The sequence below is a fragment of the Manis pentadactyla genome, chromosome 8 (genome assembly GCF_030020395.1).
Source record: "Manis pentadactyla isolate mManPen7 chromosome 8, mManPen7.hap1, whole genome shotgun sequence".
NCBI lineage: Eukaryota > Metazoa > Chordata > Mammalia > Pholidota > Manidae > Manis > Manis pentadactyla.
Genome location: NC_080026.1, coordinates 54,613,068 through 54,635,100, shown reverse-complemented (window position 1 = coordinate 54,635,100; position 22,033 = coordinate 54,613,068). Strand labels below are relative to the sequence as shown.

The 22,033-nt window shown below is 46.4% G+C and overlaps 1 protein-coding gene across 1 annotated transcript in view; it reads right to left on the bottom strand.

The window, feature by feature from the left end:
- RYR2 (ryanodine receptor 2) overlaps positions 1–20,430 on the bottom strand; it is a 961,351-nt gene extending 940,921 nt beyond the window's left edge. Inside the window, exon 1 of the mRNA XM_057505755.1 lies at positions 20,042–20,430. Coding sequence (XP_057361738.1) covers positions 20,042–20,089 — 48 coding nt within the window. The 5' untranslated portion in view covers positions 20,090–20,430. The remainder of the gene's footprint in view (positions 1–20,041) is intronic.
- Between the last annotated feature and the right edge of the window lie 1,603 nt (positions 20,431–22,033).

The following is a 22,033-nucleotide window of genomic DNA, read 5'->3' as shown; positions in this document are numbered from 1 at the left end:
TCTGCAAAAAGGGGGGATGTATCAGCTCATCTGTGTGCCCTATTATGGCAGCAGGTGGAGGATGGAGTGGCCTCTATCCTCTCCTGTCCCTAGGCTCCTGCTCCATCAATCATGCATCCTTCCCCATAACTTAGATTATGGTCTCTCCCATGAGAAAAAAAAGAAAAGAACCAGCAACGTTCATTCGCCCTTGCCTCTTGGACCCGCTACGCCTCCTCTCCCTCTCCTTCCTCCTCAGGGCATGCGTTCTGCTACCCTCAGTCAGTCCCCACAGTCTGGCATTTACTTTTGCCTTTCTCTTAGAGACACATCCCAGGTCTTCTTGGCCACCTGCATCTCAGCCTTTGCTACAGAGGGCTCTTCATGCTCCTCCTGATTTTGTCTTGCCCACTTCTCTGGCTCTGCTATCATACCAGCGGCAGCCAAATCTGCCTCTTTGGGCCCATCCTCTCCCCTATACACTAAACCCACTGTAAGTCTGGGGAAATGAAATTCCAGGGAAAATATCTGTAAAAACCGAAATCAGTCAAAGGGAGGAATAAAGTTTAAAACGCGTTTATTTCTTACAGACTACAGTCCAGGACCATCTCTCTCCTCAGCTCTGGAAGAAACAAGCAAGCAAGCAAGCCCTTCCCCTTAAACTCTCAGGTTTAGACACACCCTTGGTTACCCACATAATTACCCACTGGCATGGAGATGAACTCCTCTCCACCCCTGAGGATATGCAAATGAACTAAAGCCAGGCGAGATACTCTGGAAATGTTAGTTTTACCCACAGGTCACCCATCCAGAAATCTTGCCTTACAATCTACTCGTTCCCCTTCTTCTGCAATGGTCCCTGGGTGAGAAAACTGGAGCATTGTGACCAGACTAATGACATAACAAAGCAACAGCAATAAAATCATGACAGTCCTCAAGCCGGATGATTCAGCTAGGTTCAGTCTTATGCAGATTAAGTCCATAGCTTGTCCATGCAGATTAAGTTCATTCCAGAGGCTAGCAGTAGCTGAGGGTTCAGAGCAATCATCACGTGGCAGCTGCAGCCAGGGGGCACATTCAGGCCATGAGGACTGTAGGAGAAAATAACCCTAAGGGTGATAAGATACATGTTTTAATGACACCAGCATAGGCAAATCTTGTCCATCAGGTAGGATACATGCAAGAGAGTGGTTCTGTGATAAAACAGTGGCAGGAATGGGATCTCTTCCTGGTCTAGAATACCAGACTTTCACACCCTCCCTGTGGGGGTTACAGATGGGTCAATATACAGGGCTACGGGAGGTACATGCACTGGCCATTAAGATAAAACAAAACTTCCCAGCAAGATACTCTTACCTCCTGGACATCGGGGTACATTACTGTGACATTTGGGGGCCATTCAGCTGTAACTCCAGGAATACACACAAGGCCAGCTTCCAGGCCTTTCCCCAAAGGTGCCGGAAGGGCCAGCCTTTGCTGGTGCATGTGTCAAAATGTGCAGGGCCAAGTCCATTCAACAGTGTCTCCAGGGCTTAATGCATTAGGAGCTGGCAGCAGGATGTTGCTCTGCTGGCCATACTCTGGCTTCAATAACTCTTCTTTGGTTTGGACGCACAATTGCATAGGGGAGGCAGCAAGGTGTGTGAGCATATCCACAGGGCTCAAAGTTTCTTTACATGACTTCTCATTCAAACACCACAGCACTGTCCATAGGAGAACTGACCAACCCTGTAGACTATTGGTGTCTGACTTCAGGCTAGATTTCAACAAACCACTGTACCTCTCTATTATGCCTGCCACAGTAGGATTACATGGTACATGAAATTTCCACTTTATTCCTAATTGCTGCACCCATTCTTGTAACACATGTCCAGTAAAGTAGGTGCCTTGATCACTCTCAATCACCTGCGGCCAGCTACAGGCTGCAAAGAGATGCTCCAGGCCCCTCTTGACAGTTTGCTGATCTGCACAATGTGCAGGAAAAGCAACCAATAGTCCAGTAGCTGTGTCTACACAAGTAATTGCATACCGATATCCTTCTGATATGGGCAGAGGCCCAATATAGTATATTTGCCACCTGACAAGAGGTATTGCCCCCCTTACTATTGTCCCATGTTGCTGTGGGACTTGGTGGAAGTCCCTCTTAGAGGACACAGGCACTCCTTCCAGGCTCCACTGACTTCTTCAAAGGTCAATGGCAAGCTCCACCTATGGGCTACAGCCCACATTGTCTTTTGCCCCGCGTGCAACAAACACTGGTGCAGCCATTGGGCCACATCAGAGGCAGGCTTTCCTTCTAGCCAGCGCACCTGGGCCAGGTGTCTGCTACACTATTCTCTGGGGATGCCAAGGGCAAATGGCCAGTCACATGATATACAGTAACAGTCTTAGTCTGACCAAGGCCCACAGGTCTTGCCACAACTATTGCCCCGAAAGGGACCGGTGACCAACCATCCAGTTGGCATGATACCATGTTGGTAGCCACAGGGTCAAACCCCGACAGACGGCCCAGCTGTCAGTGCCGACAACTATGGGGGATAACTCCTGCGTGATAACGAGCCATACTGCCCATAACCAGCCCATTGACTGCTCTTCCCCTCTACATCCTCCATCCATATTGTCTCAGTCTTAGGATGGAAAGCCACAGCTCTCCACTTCGGGGGCTGCCCATGGCTGGAGCCATCTGTGGCTCAAAAGCAAGTTCTTCCTGCTTTCCAGTGGTATAGGTCACTGGACCCAATAAGCATTGGAGTTCTCCACTTAAGGGGCTAGTAAAGAGGATGCTGTGCTGCTGTAAATATGCACCCCATTGGGCCAGTGTAGTTGCTGTGTGCGCCACCCCATGGCCTTTGGTTCGAGTCTCACACCCCCACCCCATGATTGGATAGGTGGTTATTACCTTGGTCGGAGCTGTTCCAGTAATGGGCTCTGTAGCCAGCAAGGCATGGTACACAGAAGCCAGTTGCTTCTCTAACAAGGTATACTGGACCTCTGCTCCTTTCCATAGTTGTGACCAGAATCTATTAGGCTGGCGTGTCCATTCAAGCCACTGCCAAAGACCCCATCCATAACCACCTTCAGTTACATGAACATCTAGTTCACAGGGCCTTGATGAGTCCATTACATTCAAGGCCTGTACGGCCTTGACTGCCCACTTGGCAGCAGTAAAAGCAGCTGCACATCTCATCCCAGTCCCTCCTGATGCTCTTTCGTACCAACCGGTATAAGGGCTTCAGAATTTGTGCCAAGTGCGGGATAAACACTCTCCAGTCGCCCAAAAGACCCAAAAACTCTTGTAATACTGCCACAGTGGTAGGGGTGGGGAAAGCCTGGACCTTGTCTATAACTGCTTCAGGAGCAACCTTAGTTTTACCCAACCAGACAACCCCCAAGAATTTCAGAGACAAATCAGGTCCCTGAACCTTGGTGCTGTTCACAGCCCATCCTTTTTCCTGTAGATGTAGCAACAGTCTAGGAACTGCCCCTTCTAAATCTGAAAGAGAATCAGATGTGAGCATAATATCAATGTAGTGATACAACCACACTGTTTGCAGTTTCCTCCATGTGGCCAATCCTGGGCTACAAGTCCATGACAGATGGTGAGACTGTGGAGATATCCCTGTGGAAGAACAGTGAATGTCCACTGCCGGCCTTCCCACATGAAGGCAAACTGTTCCTGGCTTTAGCAAGGTCTACTACATAATCATATGTTCCCAGTTCATGGCTGAGGGTGTCCAGAATGTCTGCTATAGAGGGGACAGCAGCATGCAAAGGGGGTGTGACTTGATTCAAAAATTCCCTGTAGTCTACAGTCATACACCAGGGGCCATCTGGCTTTCTCAGTGGTCACACTGGGGAAATAAAAGAACTATGAGTGGGCTTTATGATGCCCACCCTCTCCAACTCCTATAGTTTCTTCAATTTCCTCATGCCCCTCCAGGTAATTTATACAGCTTAATATTTGTCACTCACCAAGGAACAGGCAGAGCTACAGGTGGGTGCGTAGCATGTCCCCTCAGAACTGCCTTTACCACACATACCCTCAGTCTGAATTCACCTGCAGTGGTCTGTAACAGGCCCTGCAGGATATCTACCCACAAAATATATTCAAGGATGGGAGAAATGTACATGGTATACTCCTTTGGGGGTAAACACCCTATCCCCAGTGGGATTTGGGCATTGTTCACTCTAATTGCCTTACCTATCCCCATGGCCATCTATCACAACAGGGGTTCCGGGAAAATGCTCAGGGTTGCCGTGAATCAGAGAACACAGCTCCTGTGCCCACCAGCATCAGGACATGTTGTACATTCACAGGGGACCAATGAATTGCTAATTCTACACATGACCTCCGGTCCCCACCAAGTCCCCCAAGGTGGGGAGTGTAACCCCCCCCAGTCAAACTGCAATGCCCAATCCTCCTCCTGTGGGGGTGAAGGCTCAGGCAAATCCTGAGTACTGTCTCCGATGAAGTTTTGCAGGGACACAGCCAGGCATGAGGCCTTGACTCTGGTTTCCATGTCCTGGACCTCAGCAGCTGGAACTGCTGCTCTGGCTTTAGTTGGTGCCACAGTTCTAACAATATTCTACTGGGCTGCCCATCGAGTTTTTCTTTCACTACTCCGGCATTTATCAAATCAACCCACAGCTCATCCTCAAGACCTTCATGGGGCCTTTTGCACTTCTCCTTTCAGTCATGGCCCGTACTTCCCTCCGTACCCTTATTGTTTCAGCCTCCCCCAGATCTGCTAAAGTACGAGTAGCCTCACTTATGGGTTGCCCTAGGTGGGGGGCAAGAGTATTCACTAGAGACCCAAAGAGAGATGTGGGAGCTGTATGCAGCACCAGATTTCTCATTCCTATAGCAAACACCCCCTTATCAGGACCCTGGGGGTCCATATTATAGATGATATTTTTCATACCCAATTCCCGCATTACCTGTTGAATCTCTGCATATGTTTTCCAACTACTGTGAAAATATGGTGAATCACCCTGATTAGGCCAAACTATCCAGATGGCAGCTGTCAGCCATTCCAGGAGTGTCTGATTCCCTGAGGCATGATGGGCATTTTGCAACCACTGCTGGAGGGAAGGGTGAGTCATCAGGGAAGCCATTCTACTCATCTCAGTACCCCCATATCTCAGAGACATAGAAACCATGTAGGTAGAGATTCCAATAGTCTCTGCCTATACCAGAGGCTCATGTCCACCAGCTCATCCTGGGCATAGGGGCAGAGCATGGAGTGCTCCACGACCTGGGGAGGGGGCTGCCTCTCCCCCTGAGGAGCCCACAGTTGTTTTGTTTTTATTTTCTTAATTACAGCTAGGCAGGCCTTTAAAACAGAAGAAGAGGGTACCTCCAGCGGAGGCCTGGGTAGCAGATCCGCCAATGGCCCCGCCTCCTCCTCCTCCTCGCCCTCAGGCTTCTCCACCAACGGCTCCTCCTCCTCCACCATTTCCAAAGCTGAAGGCACTACTCTTTTCTCCCCCTGCCCCACAGCCTCCTGCAACATGGCTTTTCCTGCTGTCTCCCCCCTTGCCGTGCTGCTAAGGAATCTTCTAGGGGCGTGACCTGCCTTTTCAGTAACTGTCTCTCTTCTTTAACAGCATCCCCATAGGCTATCACCCAGCTCCTCCAAGCGATGCTGAAGTGTGTCTCTCTCCCACCTAAGTCCCTCTCTCTCCTCGCTAACCCTCTTAATAATCCTCTCATTCTCCTGTATAACATTTTCCACTATCTGGATGAAAAGAGGCCCTAAAATGCCAGCCACTACATGGCCCCCTAACATCTCCAAGCAGTCTTCCAACTCACGGAGGACTAATTCTGCAGCTTCGGGTGTTTCCACCCTTCCCCAGGTCTGGGGAAGGCCCCACCCCTCTAAGAGGTACTTTACCATAGACCAATTCCCCACTAGGGGTTCCCAAATTGGAAGCCCCACAGCTGGGAGGATAGTAACAGGTGAAGCTGCACCCTCTTCCACTGCATCAGCTGGGGCCTCCCCACCATCCACAGGAGCAGCCCTCCCAAAGGTTGCACCCATTATGACAGATTTCGGGTTCAGAGGAATCCTGCTAACTATGCCAGATGTAAATCCAGGTAAAGGAAATCCCGGGGCAAAATACCTCTAAAAACCAAAATCAGTCAGCGAGAAATAAGGTTTAAAATGTGTTTATTGCTTACAAACTGCAGTCCAGAACCTCCTGTGCTCCTGAAGAAGCAAGCAAGAAAGCAAGGCAGCCCCTTCCCTTAAACTCTCAGGTTCAGACACACCCTCAGCTGCCCAGGTAATTACCCATTGACATGGAGATGAACTTCTCTCCACCCCTGAGGATATGCAAATCACTAAAGCCAGGCAAGATATTCTGGAAATGTTACAATTTTACCCACACCCACAGTTCCTGCTTTGCACCTCACGTTAGTTTCCTAGGGCTGCTGTAACAAAGTGCTATGACTGGGTAGCTTACACCAAAGAAATTCATGTCTTATATCTGTGGAAGCCAGAAGTCCAACATCAAGGTGTCAGCCCTTCTCAAGGCTGTAGGGGGTCTGTCCCAGGCCTCTGCCAGGGCTGCTGGTGGCCTTGGACATCCCTTGGCATGCAGCTGTGTGGCTCCCGTGCTGTCCTCACACACTGTCTGCTCCCTGTGTCTCATCATCTTCCCTCTCTGTACATGTCTGAGTCCAGACTTCCCTATTTTATAAGATACCATTAGGCCCACCTTAGTGACTTCATTTTAACTTTATTACATCTGTAAAGCTTAACTCCAAATAAGGTGACACTTAGGGGTAATGGGGGTGAGGACACTAACATATCATTTTGGGGGGACATAAGTCAGTCCAGAACATAATTCAAAACAAATCCCACTGCCTTCCCCTAAAACCTTCACTTGGGCCACATTTCTCCACATCTCCTGAGCTCATCTGTGCCTGTTCTTCTCATCAGTTATCAATCCTGCAAAGCCTCCCCCACAGCATCTCTTAAGCCTCTCCCCTTCTCTTCATTCCACAAGTGTTGGCTGAATTATCTTACACCAACTGCGTGGTGTCTGTCTCCTAACAGGTTTCTTAGCCCCAGTCTCTCTCCCATCTCTGTATATCCCAATTTATCTTATAAATTGCTGCCACATCAATCTTCCTAATGGACAGCTCTGACCCACTTCCCTCCCTAGAGAGGGAAAAGGAAAAGAAAACAAGAATAGCTTTGAAAACCCTTCTCATAAGTATATAACATATATATATACTGTATATAATGTATATATACACACCTGCCCCTGGTGGTCTCCAGGCTCCCAAGCCCCAGGGATTACCACAGCCCACACTGTCCCAGTATCTTTCCCAAACATGGCCCCATGTGCCTCCTGGATGTTTTAGCCTGGGTCCTGCCAACAAAGAGCCTCTCAAAGCATTTTGCTAAAAGGCAAGGCATTTAACAAAGGAACCAAGGAGTGAGCCTGGAATGAGAGGACCCAACAGAGAGTGAGAGTGTGAGTAAAACTGCAATATTTCCAGAATCTCTCACCTGACCTTAGGTCATTTCCATATCAATAAGTGTTTCCAAGGGGTGGAGAGAAGTAACATCTCCATATCAATAGGTGATTACCGAAGGAGGGAGGGCATATCTGCACTGGAGAGGTTGGGTGGGGCCCCTTTTTGCAGCAAGGCCAGGAGAGACACAGGTGAGAAGTAGGCGACTGCTTGTAAGCATTACATGGGTTTCTCCCACTTTATTTCTCCCTTTGACTGATTTTGGTTTCAAAGGTATTTTGCCCTGGGCTGGAAAAATACTCCCCACCCCTGGAGTTACAGAGACACTAGTGACCAATGACAGTGGGAAGCTGTTAACCAGCCCTCTACCTGAGACCACGAGGGGAGGAAACAGCATTCCCAGTGCCCAGCAAGAACAGGAGCCTCCTGGACACAGAGCAGGGCAGAGTGAAATGCATCAAGAAAGGGAAAGCAGAGAACACCAACACACTGCCTCTGTTCACACTCCCTTGCCCACCTGGGATCCTATCTGCCCAGACTCCATACCCCAATTCATCAAAATCCTGCCCATTTTCAAAAGGCATATTAATGAGATCAAAAATATTTTTAAAGGTAAAAGCATGACTCTTATTAAACAAATGTAAAATGAATATGTCTAAAATTTTCTTGAGTTCATAATTAATGAAAGAATCAAAATGATCTTGTGCAGGTTCAAAAGAATCCTGAGAACATAGGAATATATAAGTCCATCTGGAAACCAGAAACAAATTTGCTTCCTAAAGGTGAAGCTGCTCAGTATCCGCCCTAGCATTCCCCCAGATACAAACTGCATTTTCCATGATCAAGAATCAAACATTCAGGAATACTGCTTCCAGTTTTCTCCAACTTATCTGTAAAATAGCTCAAAGACAAATGCAAGGCAGAGATAACCCAGATGGGTGAGTGAGGCAAACAGGGAGGGTAATTCAGTCCTTCACAACGTTTTCTTGACTAGCAGACATAAAGAAGGAAGGATGGAAGGAGAGAGGGATATAGAAAAGAGAGAAGGAAAAAAAGAAAAAAGCTTTGATATCAGAAGACCTGGGCTCATTGACACCAGGACTAGTCATTAACTGCTCTCGAGCAAGTCATCTCACCTCCTTGCAATTCAGTTTCCTGATCTGCATAAAAGCAAATAAGAGTTGTATAGACTAAATGAATTGCTCCAGGTATCAAATGAATTGTGGCTATCCTGTCTGAGCTAAAATAAATGGTATCCTAAATACCTGAGGTTCTTGCATTTTCCTTCACTATAAAATCATGGCGTTGGACCCAAGTTCCTTCTCAGACTGAAAATTCTGGGTGTAAATGTGAAGCCTTGGGCAATCACAGTTATCAGACATGGATCCCTCCTTATTCAATATCCTCCCCCATAATAGTTATCTACCCCTTATGTCTACTCTGTAAAAGAATATTTGCTTTCTCCTTATTCCTCATCCCACTCACTAGAGATAAAATAAACTCCTTGAAGGGAGGAATAAGCTCACAGATATTCAAGTCCCAGCTTGACACACAGTAGTTATCAAATATTTCAAAATAACATAAGAGAAAAGACAGATCCAAACAGCAATGAGATATCACCTCACACCTGTTAGAATGACTATTATCAAAAAGACAAGAACAAGCATTGCTGAGGATGTGGAGAAACAGGAGTGCACTCTTGATGGGAATGTAAATTGGTACAGCTACTCTGGAAAACAGTATAGGGATACCTCCAGCAATTTCACTTTTGGATATTTATTTGAATGAAATGAAAACACTAACTCAAAAAGATACATGCACCCTCGTGTTCATTACAGCATTATTTACCACAGCCAAGACATTGAGCAACCTAAGTGTCCACTGATGGATGAATGGGCAAAGAGGATGTGGTATATATACAATGGAATATTATTCAGCTATAGAAAAGAAGGAAATCTTGCCCTTTGTGAGATGAGATGGCATTATGATAAGTGAAATAAATCAAAGAAGGACAAATACCATATGATCTCATTTGTATGTGGAATCTAAAAACAACAAAAACAAAAAAATACGAACTTACAGATACAGAGAGCAGACTGGTGGTGGCCATAGGTCAGGGTGGGGGACAGAATGGGTGAAGGCGGTCAAGACACAAACTTCCAATTATGAGATGAGTAAGTCCTGGGGAGTAATGTACACTGCAGTGACTACAGTTAATAATCCTGCACTGTATATTTGGAAGTTGCTAACAGAGATCTCACAAGCCTCATCACAAGAGAAAAACATTTTGTAACCATGTGTGGCAATGATGTTAGCCAGGCTTACTGTGGTGATCATTTTATAATACACACAAATATCGAATCATTATGTTGTGCACATTATTAGTTGAAACTAATATATTAATTACATCTCAATAAAAGATATATATATATATATATAGAGAGAGAGAGAGAGAGAGAGAGAGAGAGATGACACTAAAGCAGTCCCACAGGAAGGAAAGAGAAGATACGAGGCCTGGGGGCAGGGCAGGGTGGCATCACAGTCTTCCGTCCTCCTTGACCGGTCATGTGTCCGCTTTGGTGTAAGCGGGACTTAACATTGGGCAATTTTGCAGGCTTTCCTGAGTGACACCGTTCTTTGTCCATGTTCTTATGCTCAGTGATGATACTCCAGCCTCCAGCAGTGCTGGCCCCCTTTACCAGCACAAACTGGGCAGCAGCAGAAATGCTTTAAGCTTCTTTGACAGCCATCAACAGAAACAATTCACTTCAGCTTTTCATTTGTCCACGACTCAAGAAGAAATGTTCCCCCGGACGTTTGACTGAACCTACAAGCCAGAACTTGTAAGCTGATCCTAACTCCCCACTGTGGGCACTGTCCTTAAAGATGAATGATGTCAGGCGTGTCCAGGACCAATGGGTTCAGAGGGGCTATTCTAAAAGAGGTAAAAGTGCATCGAGGATTAAATCCAGTGAGTGAATGAGTGTTTCTGCTACATTTTTCAAGTGCCTCAGTCATCCCTTAATATGCCATTCTTCTCTAAAATAAAGAAATTGTGTTCTAATATATTAGGCTCATAACTCTACATGTCCCTGGAGCACAGTTCTTTAAAATATTAAGTCTTTAAAAAGTCTTTGTATTTTTCACCCCTTTAGCCTATTCTCCCACATTTCAACTGCTCTAAAAAAAAAATGAATCAAATTTTCAGAAACCCTACAAGTGTTATTTGGGGGCATTTTCAGAGATCTCCATGGCATTTTATTGAAGCTTTAATTCCTGGCTCACATTCTGGAGGCTGTCTTCCGTGTTCTTTTTACATTTTGTATCAGATCAAATCTAACCTACATTTACAGCCATTTACTCCACCTTAAAGAGATGGAGTCCCCTACCTCGGCCATGTTCCTCACCTCTCCACCGTTTGTTCCCCTGACTTTACACAGAGTACAGTCCTTGCAGGATTGCAAGTTTACTGCTCCCAAGCCCAGGTGTATGAGGTTCCACTGTTCTGACACCTCGACTCTACGGGACTGCCTTCTGCCTTCAAAGTGTCTCCTTCGTATTGGTATTATCTTGTGAGCAACCTAGTTTCTCAATTTATGAATCCCGAACTAAGACAAGATGGCAAACCACACACAATTTATCTCTTCTGTATTTAATATCTAAAATATTGTCTCACAGAATCACTTCAAATCTACAGACATTTCACGAGGGCCTGCTATGTGGTACATGCCTTGAGACACTAACCGGTAATTTAAGAAATTCACACTTGCTATTATAACGTACCACACAGAATTATATTATATTATAACCACACAGAAAAGCATAGTATCAAGTTTCCCTCCTGCTTTAAAACACATTGATCTCCAGCAGGAAGGGCACCCATACAGCCTTTAAGAGGAGGGGTTGGGGTGGGTGGGTGAAATAGGTGAAGGGGATAAAGAGGCACACAATTGCAATCATAACATAAATTAGTCACAGGGATGAAAGGACAGCAAAGAGAATATAGTCAATGGTTCTGCAACATCTTTCTATTCTATGTTGACAGATAATAACTACATAATGGCAGTGCACATTTAATAATGTAGATAACTGTCGAATCACTGTTGTATACCTGAAACCAATACAAATATCATACATCACCTATACTTCAATGAAAAATATATCTGTAAATAAATAAATAAATAAAAGCAGAGATATATAAGGAAAAAAAAAAGTGTGTGGGTTCTAGAGCCGCCTGCCTGAGTCTCAAATGCTCACTCCACTGCCTGTACCTGCAAACAGAGACCAGTAATCGGACTTACTTATACCTACCTCTCTGGAATTTGGTAAGGACTTCCTGAGAAAATACACATGAAATATTTAAAGCAGACACTATGGATAGGACATATAAATGAACCTACAAGAAATAAAGTCACCAACAGTGGTAGGTAAGTAACTAAATAAAAACGCTCTGACCACCCTGAAGAGATGGGTACCCCTCGGGGCCGCCACCACACTTCAGACAGAAGAGGAACTTCTGTCAGCCCCTGTCGACATTCAGGTATGCTGCAAGAATGCTCCCAGATAATTTCAAAGAGATGTATGGGTGTCATTTTCCCTAAACGCCACAATGGTGCTGACTGGTCTCTGGCCCTGCCAAGCCAGAATGGCGCCTCTCATAGCCAGCTCACCCATGAGCCTGTCACTGAACCCTTTCAGAAAACAAAACAAAAAATACCTAAAGTCCTGCAAGTAGTAAGGAGACCAGCGTTGCACTGCTACCAATAAACTAATTCAACAGAATTTCACGTTAAGGTCAAAATTTGGCCAAAAAATGCAGAGTACTATCTTTCTTTCATGTGCATGCATGCATGACCATAATGTCCTCATGAAAATTTGAGTGTGAAATGGATATGAACTCCAGGGAAATCAGAAAGATCATTAATCATAATTCCTTCTATCCTGATAACCAGAAACCCACTGTGGAAAATAAGTGAGCACAACTTTTAACAGCTATAAACTCGGTGTGACATTTAGTACTTATTTTAACAATGTCCCAATTTACTCAACACCAAGGATTTTGCTTTTTCTAGAATTCTTCTTTCTTCTTTTCTCTATTTTTTGTCTTCTCAAAAATGTATCATTTACTTTATACCTTTGGTTTTATATTAATTAGCAGTGATATTCATGGGTTCACATGAACATTAGGATTTAGATTCTAAATTAAGAGGGAAATAAAAACAGAAACTTCATTAGAAGTGGAACAAACATGGAAAAAGTGTATTAAATTGCAGATTTTTTTTAAGGAAAAAAAAAGTGCTTGCCATAGTAGAAAAGAATCAGTTGACCCTATCAAGTTGTTCTTCCTGCCATGCTGAGTGTGAGCTCGCTCACCAATCACATGAGTCTCTCCTGCACACTGAGAAGTGTGTCCCTGTGGACAAGTGTGTGCTCACAGCACTACTGGTTCACCCCCGCCTCCACCCTCCTCCGACCTAACCAGGCCCCATGGCCCTCTGAGCTCCTACAGCACCTTCTGCTATTCTGGTCTCTTTGCCCTCTTTGACTCCCCAACCAGATTTAAGGTTTTCTTCAGGTGAATTGGCAAATGCTGACCTTCAGCTGGTGACAGTAGCACAGCCACCTGGGCCCAGCCACCTAGTGGAGGTCTCAAGCCGGCACAGGTGTTGGTGGCTCTGGCTGTCTGTCCCTTACTCTGGAGAGAACCCTGCTTGGGTAACATAAGTATGGAGGTAATTATGGGCAGAGGTCTTCTGGCACCCAAAGGTAGTAACAGGCAAGTTTCGATCTCTACTTCATTGCAGAATTATATCTATACAACTTTTAATGGGCCCCAGGAACGAGGAAATATATCACCCATCTAGGCCTTGGGGCCAACCTTAATGTTTTGGGAAACCCCAGAGCATGGGTTACTTCTTCACCAGCCCAAGAATAACCAGGAGCCAAGGAAGCCCATCAGAGTTAAGGCAGCAGGAAGGAGCCACAAGACGACACTGGGGCTCAACCACTGGCCCTGCGCTCCACCAGGATGAGAGTTCCCAGGGCCCCTAGGGTCCAGGCTCTGCATTCCCAGTTCAAGGGCCAGGTTTCATTACACTCATCCTTCTACAAGGTTTTGAGGCTGGCGACCACAGGACTCTAAACGGCACTGTGAACAACCACAGGCAGCCCTTCAGAGACAGCTAACTCCCCGTTTTCCCTCTTCTGGGAGAATTTTTATAGGACCCGGCCAACCCTGAAGTCACACAACCACCCATTATTGGTAGAGTCCCCACCCCAAAGCTCTCCCATGATTAACAACAACGAAAAGAAGTGGACAATACTGCTCCACTGGATGCCCTGCAATGCCCTGGAAGTCACCTCACTATCCAGAAGCTTCTCATTTGAAATACAAACTCTGGCAGAAGCCCAGCATTTCTTGGGCAGCGCCAATCCCTCTGACCCACTTCATCCTTCACGTGCTCTCTTCCACTCCTTAGGTCACTCGTCTCACAACTTGTCTCTCTCAAACTCTGCTCATGACCCTGAGACCAGACCGTGGCAGGACCTGTCTGGTCCAGGGCCATGGCTGCCCCCACAGCCACAAGCATCACCAGCCTGTCACCACAACCCCTCTGTCCTCTCAGAATCAGCCTCCACCCTCCTGCCCTTCTGCCTCTAGAAGGGATCTTGCTGCTCCCCCAGGCAGATTCCTTCCTTCTGCACTTGAGCAGTCACATGATGGTCTCATGTACCAGGGAAGCAGAGAGGGAGGAAATTGGCTTCTTGTCCCAGGCTTCCACTTGCCCTGCGATTCCTTTTATGCTGTCCTTGTAGTTACACTGCACTAAGTGTCATGGGAAACGAATGCCCCCCAATGCAGTTGCAACCCCCCCACAGAGCATCAGGGAACAAAATTAAGGCCACAACTAAGTGCTAAGTGATGAGATGTGTAGAAATGGGACATTCAAGAGATGGTCAGAGATAGGCAAAATCAGGACTGGCTGCAGTGATCCAAGAAGGTTCCGTGCACGATGGGGAACTGAGGTGAGGCATCAGAAATGAGCCAAATAGACAGGCTGGATGCGGCAGGAAGCCAGAACTGGCGAGTGCTGGCATGAACAGAAGGGTTTCAGGAGGACTGAAATGTCAGGAAAATTCAAGGTGGGTTGCAACTGGTTGGGGAGCAAGGATGGTGAAAGCTAGAACAAGTACTGAGGTAGGAAAGAATCTAAGTCTGAGCCAGGTCATCAAAGAAAAGTGACAGGAGAGGATGACAACACAGATACAGGCAGGGGGCGGGGGGAAGAACTGAAATAACACACTGAGTGCCTACCATAAGCCAGGCACTGTATTAAGCTTTTCACATAAATAATTTTAAACAATATTTAAAAATCCCTCTGAGATGCCTCATATTATTTTTAAGTTGTAAGGGAAATTTACTTTTTTTTTTCTTGAGTCCATAAGCTAGTTACTCGTGGACTCAGGCCTGAGGCCCAGATTTCTGAAGGTGAGGATCACGCCGTTTCTAACCCAGAGCTGGAAACGGCAGAGCTACGGGGGAAAAAGAGCCCCTCAGGGGCAGAATACACGTGAGCGCCGGAGTCCAGAGGTAGGGCCAGAGTCCAGAGGTATGGGTGGGGGTCAACACACCAGCCCTGGGAAACTGAGAAGGAGGGGCTGAGGGCTGTCAGGGCTGTGGCGTGTTTCTTCTACTTGGGAAAGTTCCTGGAATTCTCCTGGCTCTCCAGATTGGATGAAGTCATCGTTAAGTCTTTTCAAACTCTACTATTCTAAGGAACCTACACTTTGTGGCACGGATTAGCTCATAAAGGCAGAATAGACAGAACAGAAAATAGGACAGAATCTTTTGGGATCACCAGACTTGGGGTAGATGGAGTGAAAATAACCCCAAAAAGCATGACCGGAAATAACTCAGAATGTGCCAAACAGAGGAGCTTCAAAAAGGAGGGCAAGGTTAGCAGGGTTTGAGGGCCTAAAGGAACAGGGGTGCAGAGGAGCATTGAGATTCAGCATGGAGGAGGTCAGTAACACCCAGTAACACCAGTGTTACACCAGCAACAACCAGTGAAGGGGTTTTAATAGGGAAGAGAAGCTAGCTAACAACTACAAGGAGGGGTGGAGACAGACAGTGGGAAGAAGCCACGTTTGGGGGAGCTAAGTAGCTAGAAGAGGCACAGGGTCAAATAAAGAAATTTTCAGACGGCAGCAACTAGCATGCCTCAAGACCGACCAGAAGGAACAGTGGAGAAAGAGGCCAAGAAAGGATGGCGTATGTGTGAGAGTACCGTCCGCACCACGGAGCAAGTCCGGAGATCTAGGACATGGGAGCGATGGCAACGTCAGAAAGGAGGAAAGAAACCTCCTTCTCAGGGGCTGGATGGACATGAGGGCAGATATGGATGGTGAATCCTGTGACAGTGAAGATAAGGATAAAATGGGACAGGCTGGGTTCGATCTACACTATAAGGGAGAAGAGTGAGGGGTAAACTCCCTTAACAATTCTTCAGATTTTCACACACTTTGCATTACTCTATGCTGCTCTTAGGAACTAAATGTTTGCATCCCCCCCCCAAATTCATACATTGTAATCCCAATCCCCAGAAGGATGATTTTAGGAAGTGGGGTCTTTAGGAGGTAATTGGGCAATGAGTGGGATTAACATCCTCAGGAGGAACACAAGGGAAATGACTGCTCTCACAAAGTACAAACAAGATTGAATGTCAAATAAATTAGTGCTCTAAGTGTTTTAGATCTTACCCTTCCTGCCAAGGCGTAAACACCAATTTCTAAGTAAAAATGTAAGTCTGATGATGTAAGCCTGGGAGGGCTTTCCACCAGTTCTCTGAAAAAATACCACAGTGCGTATCTACTTAAGGCTCCTCATTATCAAGGGAGGTAAAGGTGAAAATTCCCACCCTCACTCCAAGTCTTTTTATTTATATTCTGTTACATTCCCACAGCTGGGAAAACTGACTGGCTGTCCTGTTTGCTGTGAAGCTAAGACACACTTGCTCAAGCAGCTGATAAAGCAGCCTCTTCCTCCTGGAAAGGACATTAGCCTAAAATCTGAGTTTTAGACTTAGCTCTGCACTGTGGAGCCACTGACTTTGTACAATTAACCTTTCTGTACATGTATAAACCAGGGCTAAACCTCCCAGCCCAATCTATTTCACAGTACTGTGCACTTGTATTTATACTCTGGGGTTATTACTTTTAATTGCCGAATACTTTGTAAGATGCTTCCTACCATTATCAAGCTCAATGTCTAAGCACAGAGAAGAAATCTGCGGTGAAATAGGTCATTCTGCAGAGGAAAGCTGAAAACATTTCTATCGGAATAATTTTTGCAGCTGTGATTAAGTGTTAAGTCTCAAAATCTTTGCCTAAGTACAAATATACTACATGACATGGCATACCCCAGTAACTGAGATGTGCCCACACAAATGAAAGAACAGCAGAGAACTTAGAAAAATCAACCCTTGACCAAGGTCATTTTACTTGCAGTTTTCATAAAATCAAGGAATTCCTTCTAAAAGATTCTTGCAGGACCATTTGAAAAATAGAGGAGTGCAACAAAAAAGATCTATGTTTTTAAATACCAAATTACAGTTCACTGCCACATTGGTAAAGTAATAAAACCTTTAAAAGAAAATAAACCACACATTACAAATCCTGGGTATGTTTGGATATGACAGTGAACAAATCCATTTCAGGCTGAGGGAATATTTTATGATAGGATTCTTCCAGAGGCCCCAGCACATCTGGAGTTTACACGTACCCTTCCCGATTTCTCTCACAGATAAACACATCAGAACGGGCAGGCTTCCAGCTGGTCGGGGAGTCACCAACAAAGTTGATCGCTCATCTACATAACCATTTAAAAGGAGTGTTAGCAAACACAACTGCATAATGGAAAAGAGATGCAGGAGGGCCTAGAGCAGGCTAAATAGTGCCAGAACTTCCCCTTCACAAATGAAGAATCAAATCATAGCAGTGGACATGACTCCTGGACACAGTTCATTGGAGATTTCGCCTTTGCCTCCCTTAACGGTGATCATGGACCTCTTCTAGAAGAAGAAAAAGCTTTCTGTAGACAGAAAGATGCCAAAGTTGTCTTCATGGGATGGAGTACTTAAATAAAAATCCAAGATAATATTTAAGGTGTTCGATCAGACTTATGAAATGCCTGGCCAACTTCACAATTATGATCTCTTAATGACTGACTTTCTTTTTCTTTTCAAGCACAATAGCTTCATCCATAATCTATAACTATGTTATCTAATGTGCAGAATGTTAATACTTTCTGGGCTATTTGCTTAAAAAAAAAGAAGAAATAACTCATATTGACAAGACTGTGCACAACAGTGAAATAAATGCCCCAGAAAAAAAGAGAGTTACTGTAAGAACTACATTCTCCAATACTAACTCCTTCACCATTTATGAACCACTAACATTCTCAGGTAAAGAGAATAAAATGGATAGGAGCAGGAAAGTAGAGAAACTAGCAAAGGATCTTAGGATTTCCATATAAAATTACAAAATTTAGAAGAAAATGCATGTTTTCCTTTCAGATGTTAATGATACACTCATAAAGTTCTCCTGCTCCACTGTGCTACCTCCTTCAAGGTCATTTATCATCAGCACAACAACCTACAGATATTTTATTAAAAGAAAAATGCCAGTCTAGGACTTCCAGATCTCTACCCAGGACCCACTTATCAGAGGTGCTGCTCCAGCTGACAGGCAGCTGTTGAGTGGCAGGGAGAGAAGCTGACTTTATATGTACAGAACCCTATCAGGAAGCACTTTACCTCGGTACCCATTAAGTATTCTGATACCACCACCTCCATGAGCTCAGCTTAACGTTTAAGCCTGCAGGAAGCCCTTGAGTGTCTGAAGTCTTCCAAATTTTTGGAGCTAATTTTAACCCTATGGTGTTTGAAAAATAAATTGAATTTTAAAATTTCAGAGCAACTAAACATTTCGTACACCTGAACAAAAGAGGTTATGGTTTTGAAAAACGTCTTTTCATGTGGCCTTTATAATAAAAAAAAAAAACTTAGTTTTCCACTAAAATATATATATTTTATCAGTAGGCTTGAAACATTCTCCATGAGCAAGGTTTTAGTGAGCCAGCTCTTCAGAGCTGGTCTTGGGCCAGGAGTACCTCTAACAGCGTATATAATTGTACATAACATGAAGCCAATAGGTTGAATCATTCACCATCGGATTTATACCTTATATTTTATCCTTTCCAAAAGCTTTTCCCTCGTTAATATCAAGCAAAAATGAATCCCCCCAAAAACACAAAATTTTAAAAGAGCAAAAAAGGAAAAAACAGTCGCGATGTTTTTGGACATATTGTTCAGCAACCTTATACATATCTATTTTCACATCTAAAAGTTGCAGTCTGGTTCATATTTCAAAATTTTAATATCCCTACGATTTTCTGCGATTACGGAGGTAATTGTAACTAGGAAGGATATCTTCCGCACTGTTGGGGAGAGAGGTGACAGCAGGAGCTGCAGTCCTGGGCCGGGGTAGGGGAATCTTGTAGGCGAATAGCCTTCAGGGAGAGGATACAAGTAGAGGAACAGAACACAGGAAGGATGCTGTGAACGCTAACTAGGTTATTCTTAACACGAAGTTACAGCATTTTCTTTTGTCAAGAGGCCCTCCAGTCCCAGCTTGGAGGTGAGCAATGCCTTAGCCTGGGAAGTATCTGCAACGTTCGAACAAATCAGAGAGAAAAAGGAGCAGCGCCAAGAGGTACTTAAGGAGGAAAAATTGTATTAGTGTAGAGCCAACCTTCACTGCTGCCACCCAGTGTGGAAATTCCAGGCAGCCACTCTGCCCTTACACACGCAACACACACGCACACACTCACACTCACACTCTGCTGCACTAGGCATTCCGTAAGCCAGCATTTGGAGAACGACACGTTCACGATGTCCCCCGCCACCCCCGCGCGCACGCACGCACACGTCCCTTCCCTGCAAGCACTCCTGGCCCCAGCCCGGGGAACCGCGGAGGCGAGGCCCCCTCCCCTTCGCAGCGCCTGGACTTGGGGGAACCTCAGGCAGCGTCCCGCAACCCCTTCCATGCCGGCCTACCGCGGCGCGCTCTGCACCAAGCAGCGACCCGGGGGGTGCGTGACAGCGCGCGGGTGCTGCCCGGTAGCCGGAGCCCCGCGCCGCGGACGGATTCCCGGCTACTGCCCGCGCGCCCGCCGGTCCCCCTTCCCCCTGTGGGCGCCAGTCCTTCTGCTGCCCCGGAGGTCCAGCCCAGCCGACGGGTCAGCCCGGACCTGCCGCCGCCTCTCCCCGACCCGGCAGCCCCCAGGCACGCGTCGTCGGTGCCCCGGGACCCAGTTTGTGCGCCTCCAGCCCGGTCGCCGCGCTCCGTCCCTGTCTTTGCATGCGCGCGTGGACACGCACCTTCCCGGCCCTCGCCCCGCACGCACACCGCACACACTGGGGACACCCGGCTCCTCGCGAGGGCCCGGCGGACACCCCCGCCTCGCCCCGCCCGCGCCCCCTTCCCCCAGGAGAACACGAGCTGCGCGGCGCTTACAGTTCGCAGGAACTGGATCTCATCCTCGCCCTCGCCCCCATCGGCCATGGCTGCGCGCCTTCTCTCTGGGGCGGGCTCCCGAGCCCCGAGGAGCCCGGCGGCCGCGGCCCCTCGCGCTGCCTCCCGCCGCTGCCGCTACGCGGAGCCGGGCCTGGAGGGCGCCGCAGCGGCTGGGGGCCGAGCGCCCCGCGGTCTTCGGCAGCGAGCGGAGGAGCAGGCGCGTGGGGGCGGCGGAGGCGGGAGCCTCTCTGCGCCGCACTGGGAAGGAAGAGCGCGACCCGGCCCGGAGGACGCGGTCGGGCGTCCCCGCAGCCCAACCGCGCCTGCTTCGTGCGCCTGCCGGCAGCCCGGACCGCTCGGCCCCGGCCCTCTGAGCGAGTGCGCCGCGCGCGGCGCCGGGCCAGCGGCGTGGAGGGGGCGTGGGGCGGGCGGGGAGGAGCTCGCAGGCTCCTCTCGCCGCAGGTAAGCCGCAGCCCGCTCCGCCGAAGCCGCCGCCCAGCGCCGCTTACTGGCTGCGCCAGGGATCGAGCCCACGAGCGGCGGCTTCCCGGCGCCTGCCCCTCCGACCCTACCCCCTGGGCTCGGACCTTCCTTGCCCCTGAAGGGGGCTAAGGCAATGATTTCCTGGGCTTTTCGGGCTGCGGGCTAGAATCATCTTCATCCAGATGCTTGGAGTGCGTCGTCTCCAAGTAAAGTTACCCAGCACACGGTATTTTCAACTGGGATTACCTCTGTTCGCTATCAACCTGAGAATTCTGAGGTATCTAGTTTCCGTGTACCATCCATCTCACAGGTTCATTCAACATACGTGTGAGTGCCTATGCCAGACACTGCCCAAGACAGACACGGAGCTTATACTCAAGGTTAGAAGTGTAGACTTTAATTCAACAAGAAAATGCAATAAAGAATGGGATAAAATCTATAAATTTGAATCACTGATGAGCTCTAGACTCCGACTATGATACCCATTATCCTCACTATAAAGCCATGAATTCTGAAGAAGTTCAAGCATTCCACCATATGTAACTCTATCTAACTCTCACAATGCTCCATGAAGGAGGCCACCCGAATCTCCATTTAACAGCTGTGACTAACAAAATGCAGGGTCTGAGATAATGTGGACAAGAAAGCACTAATCTCTTGTTCCTAGTCCACAGCTCTTTAACATAATTGAAAATAAGTACAAGCAAAGTTTCCAAATGTCATTCCTACAAAGATGAAGAAATTGTAAACAAAGGTTTTGCATCAGATTACCTACACTATACATTTTGTAGCATCTAATCAGTTATTAAAATCTACCAGCTTACATTTTAGTTTATTTTCAGCTTTCATTAACTTTATACTTACTGAGCTGGTTTTGCATAATCCCAGTGGAATGAATACCATAAAGACTATGTCTATAAATACTCTCCCTCCCCGGTCACACTAGTAATGCTCTGCTCTATTTTTATGATGCTAGTCGTCTTACCCAAGTACTTGACATATTCATTTTTGTATATTGATCCATGATGACTAATTCTTAAACCATGATAATTTATGTGACTTTTTACTCCAGGAACTTCTCTCTAAATGAGCAATCAGGAATCTCACAAAAGATACAAGTCCTCCATGAGGGATGACTATATTCTGAAATTGGCTCATAATTTTATGTTCAATAATTTGATCTTTCAAACTTACGACATATCAAACTGACTTTTCAGTAACTCAGAACTACGCCTAGGCAGTTTTTTTAATTAGACATACATACTGTATGTTTGAGACTTACTCCATTCTGCCCATATGATAGGTAAAATATTATAAAATCTCTAAATCACCAGTTTTTCATTTTGGCATTTTAACCAGGCTGTAAGTTTTCCTAACAAGAGCTTTATTCATTATTTCTTTATTTCTCTCAACGTAAGTGATAAAATGCGAAATGGCCTAAGTATTCAATGATTATTATTCACCATATAGTCTTCAACAGCAAATAGAGCAGAGGATGTTCATAAAACA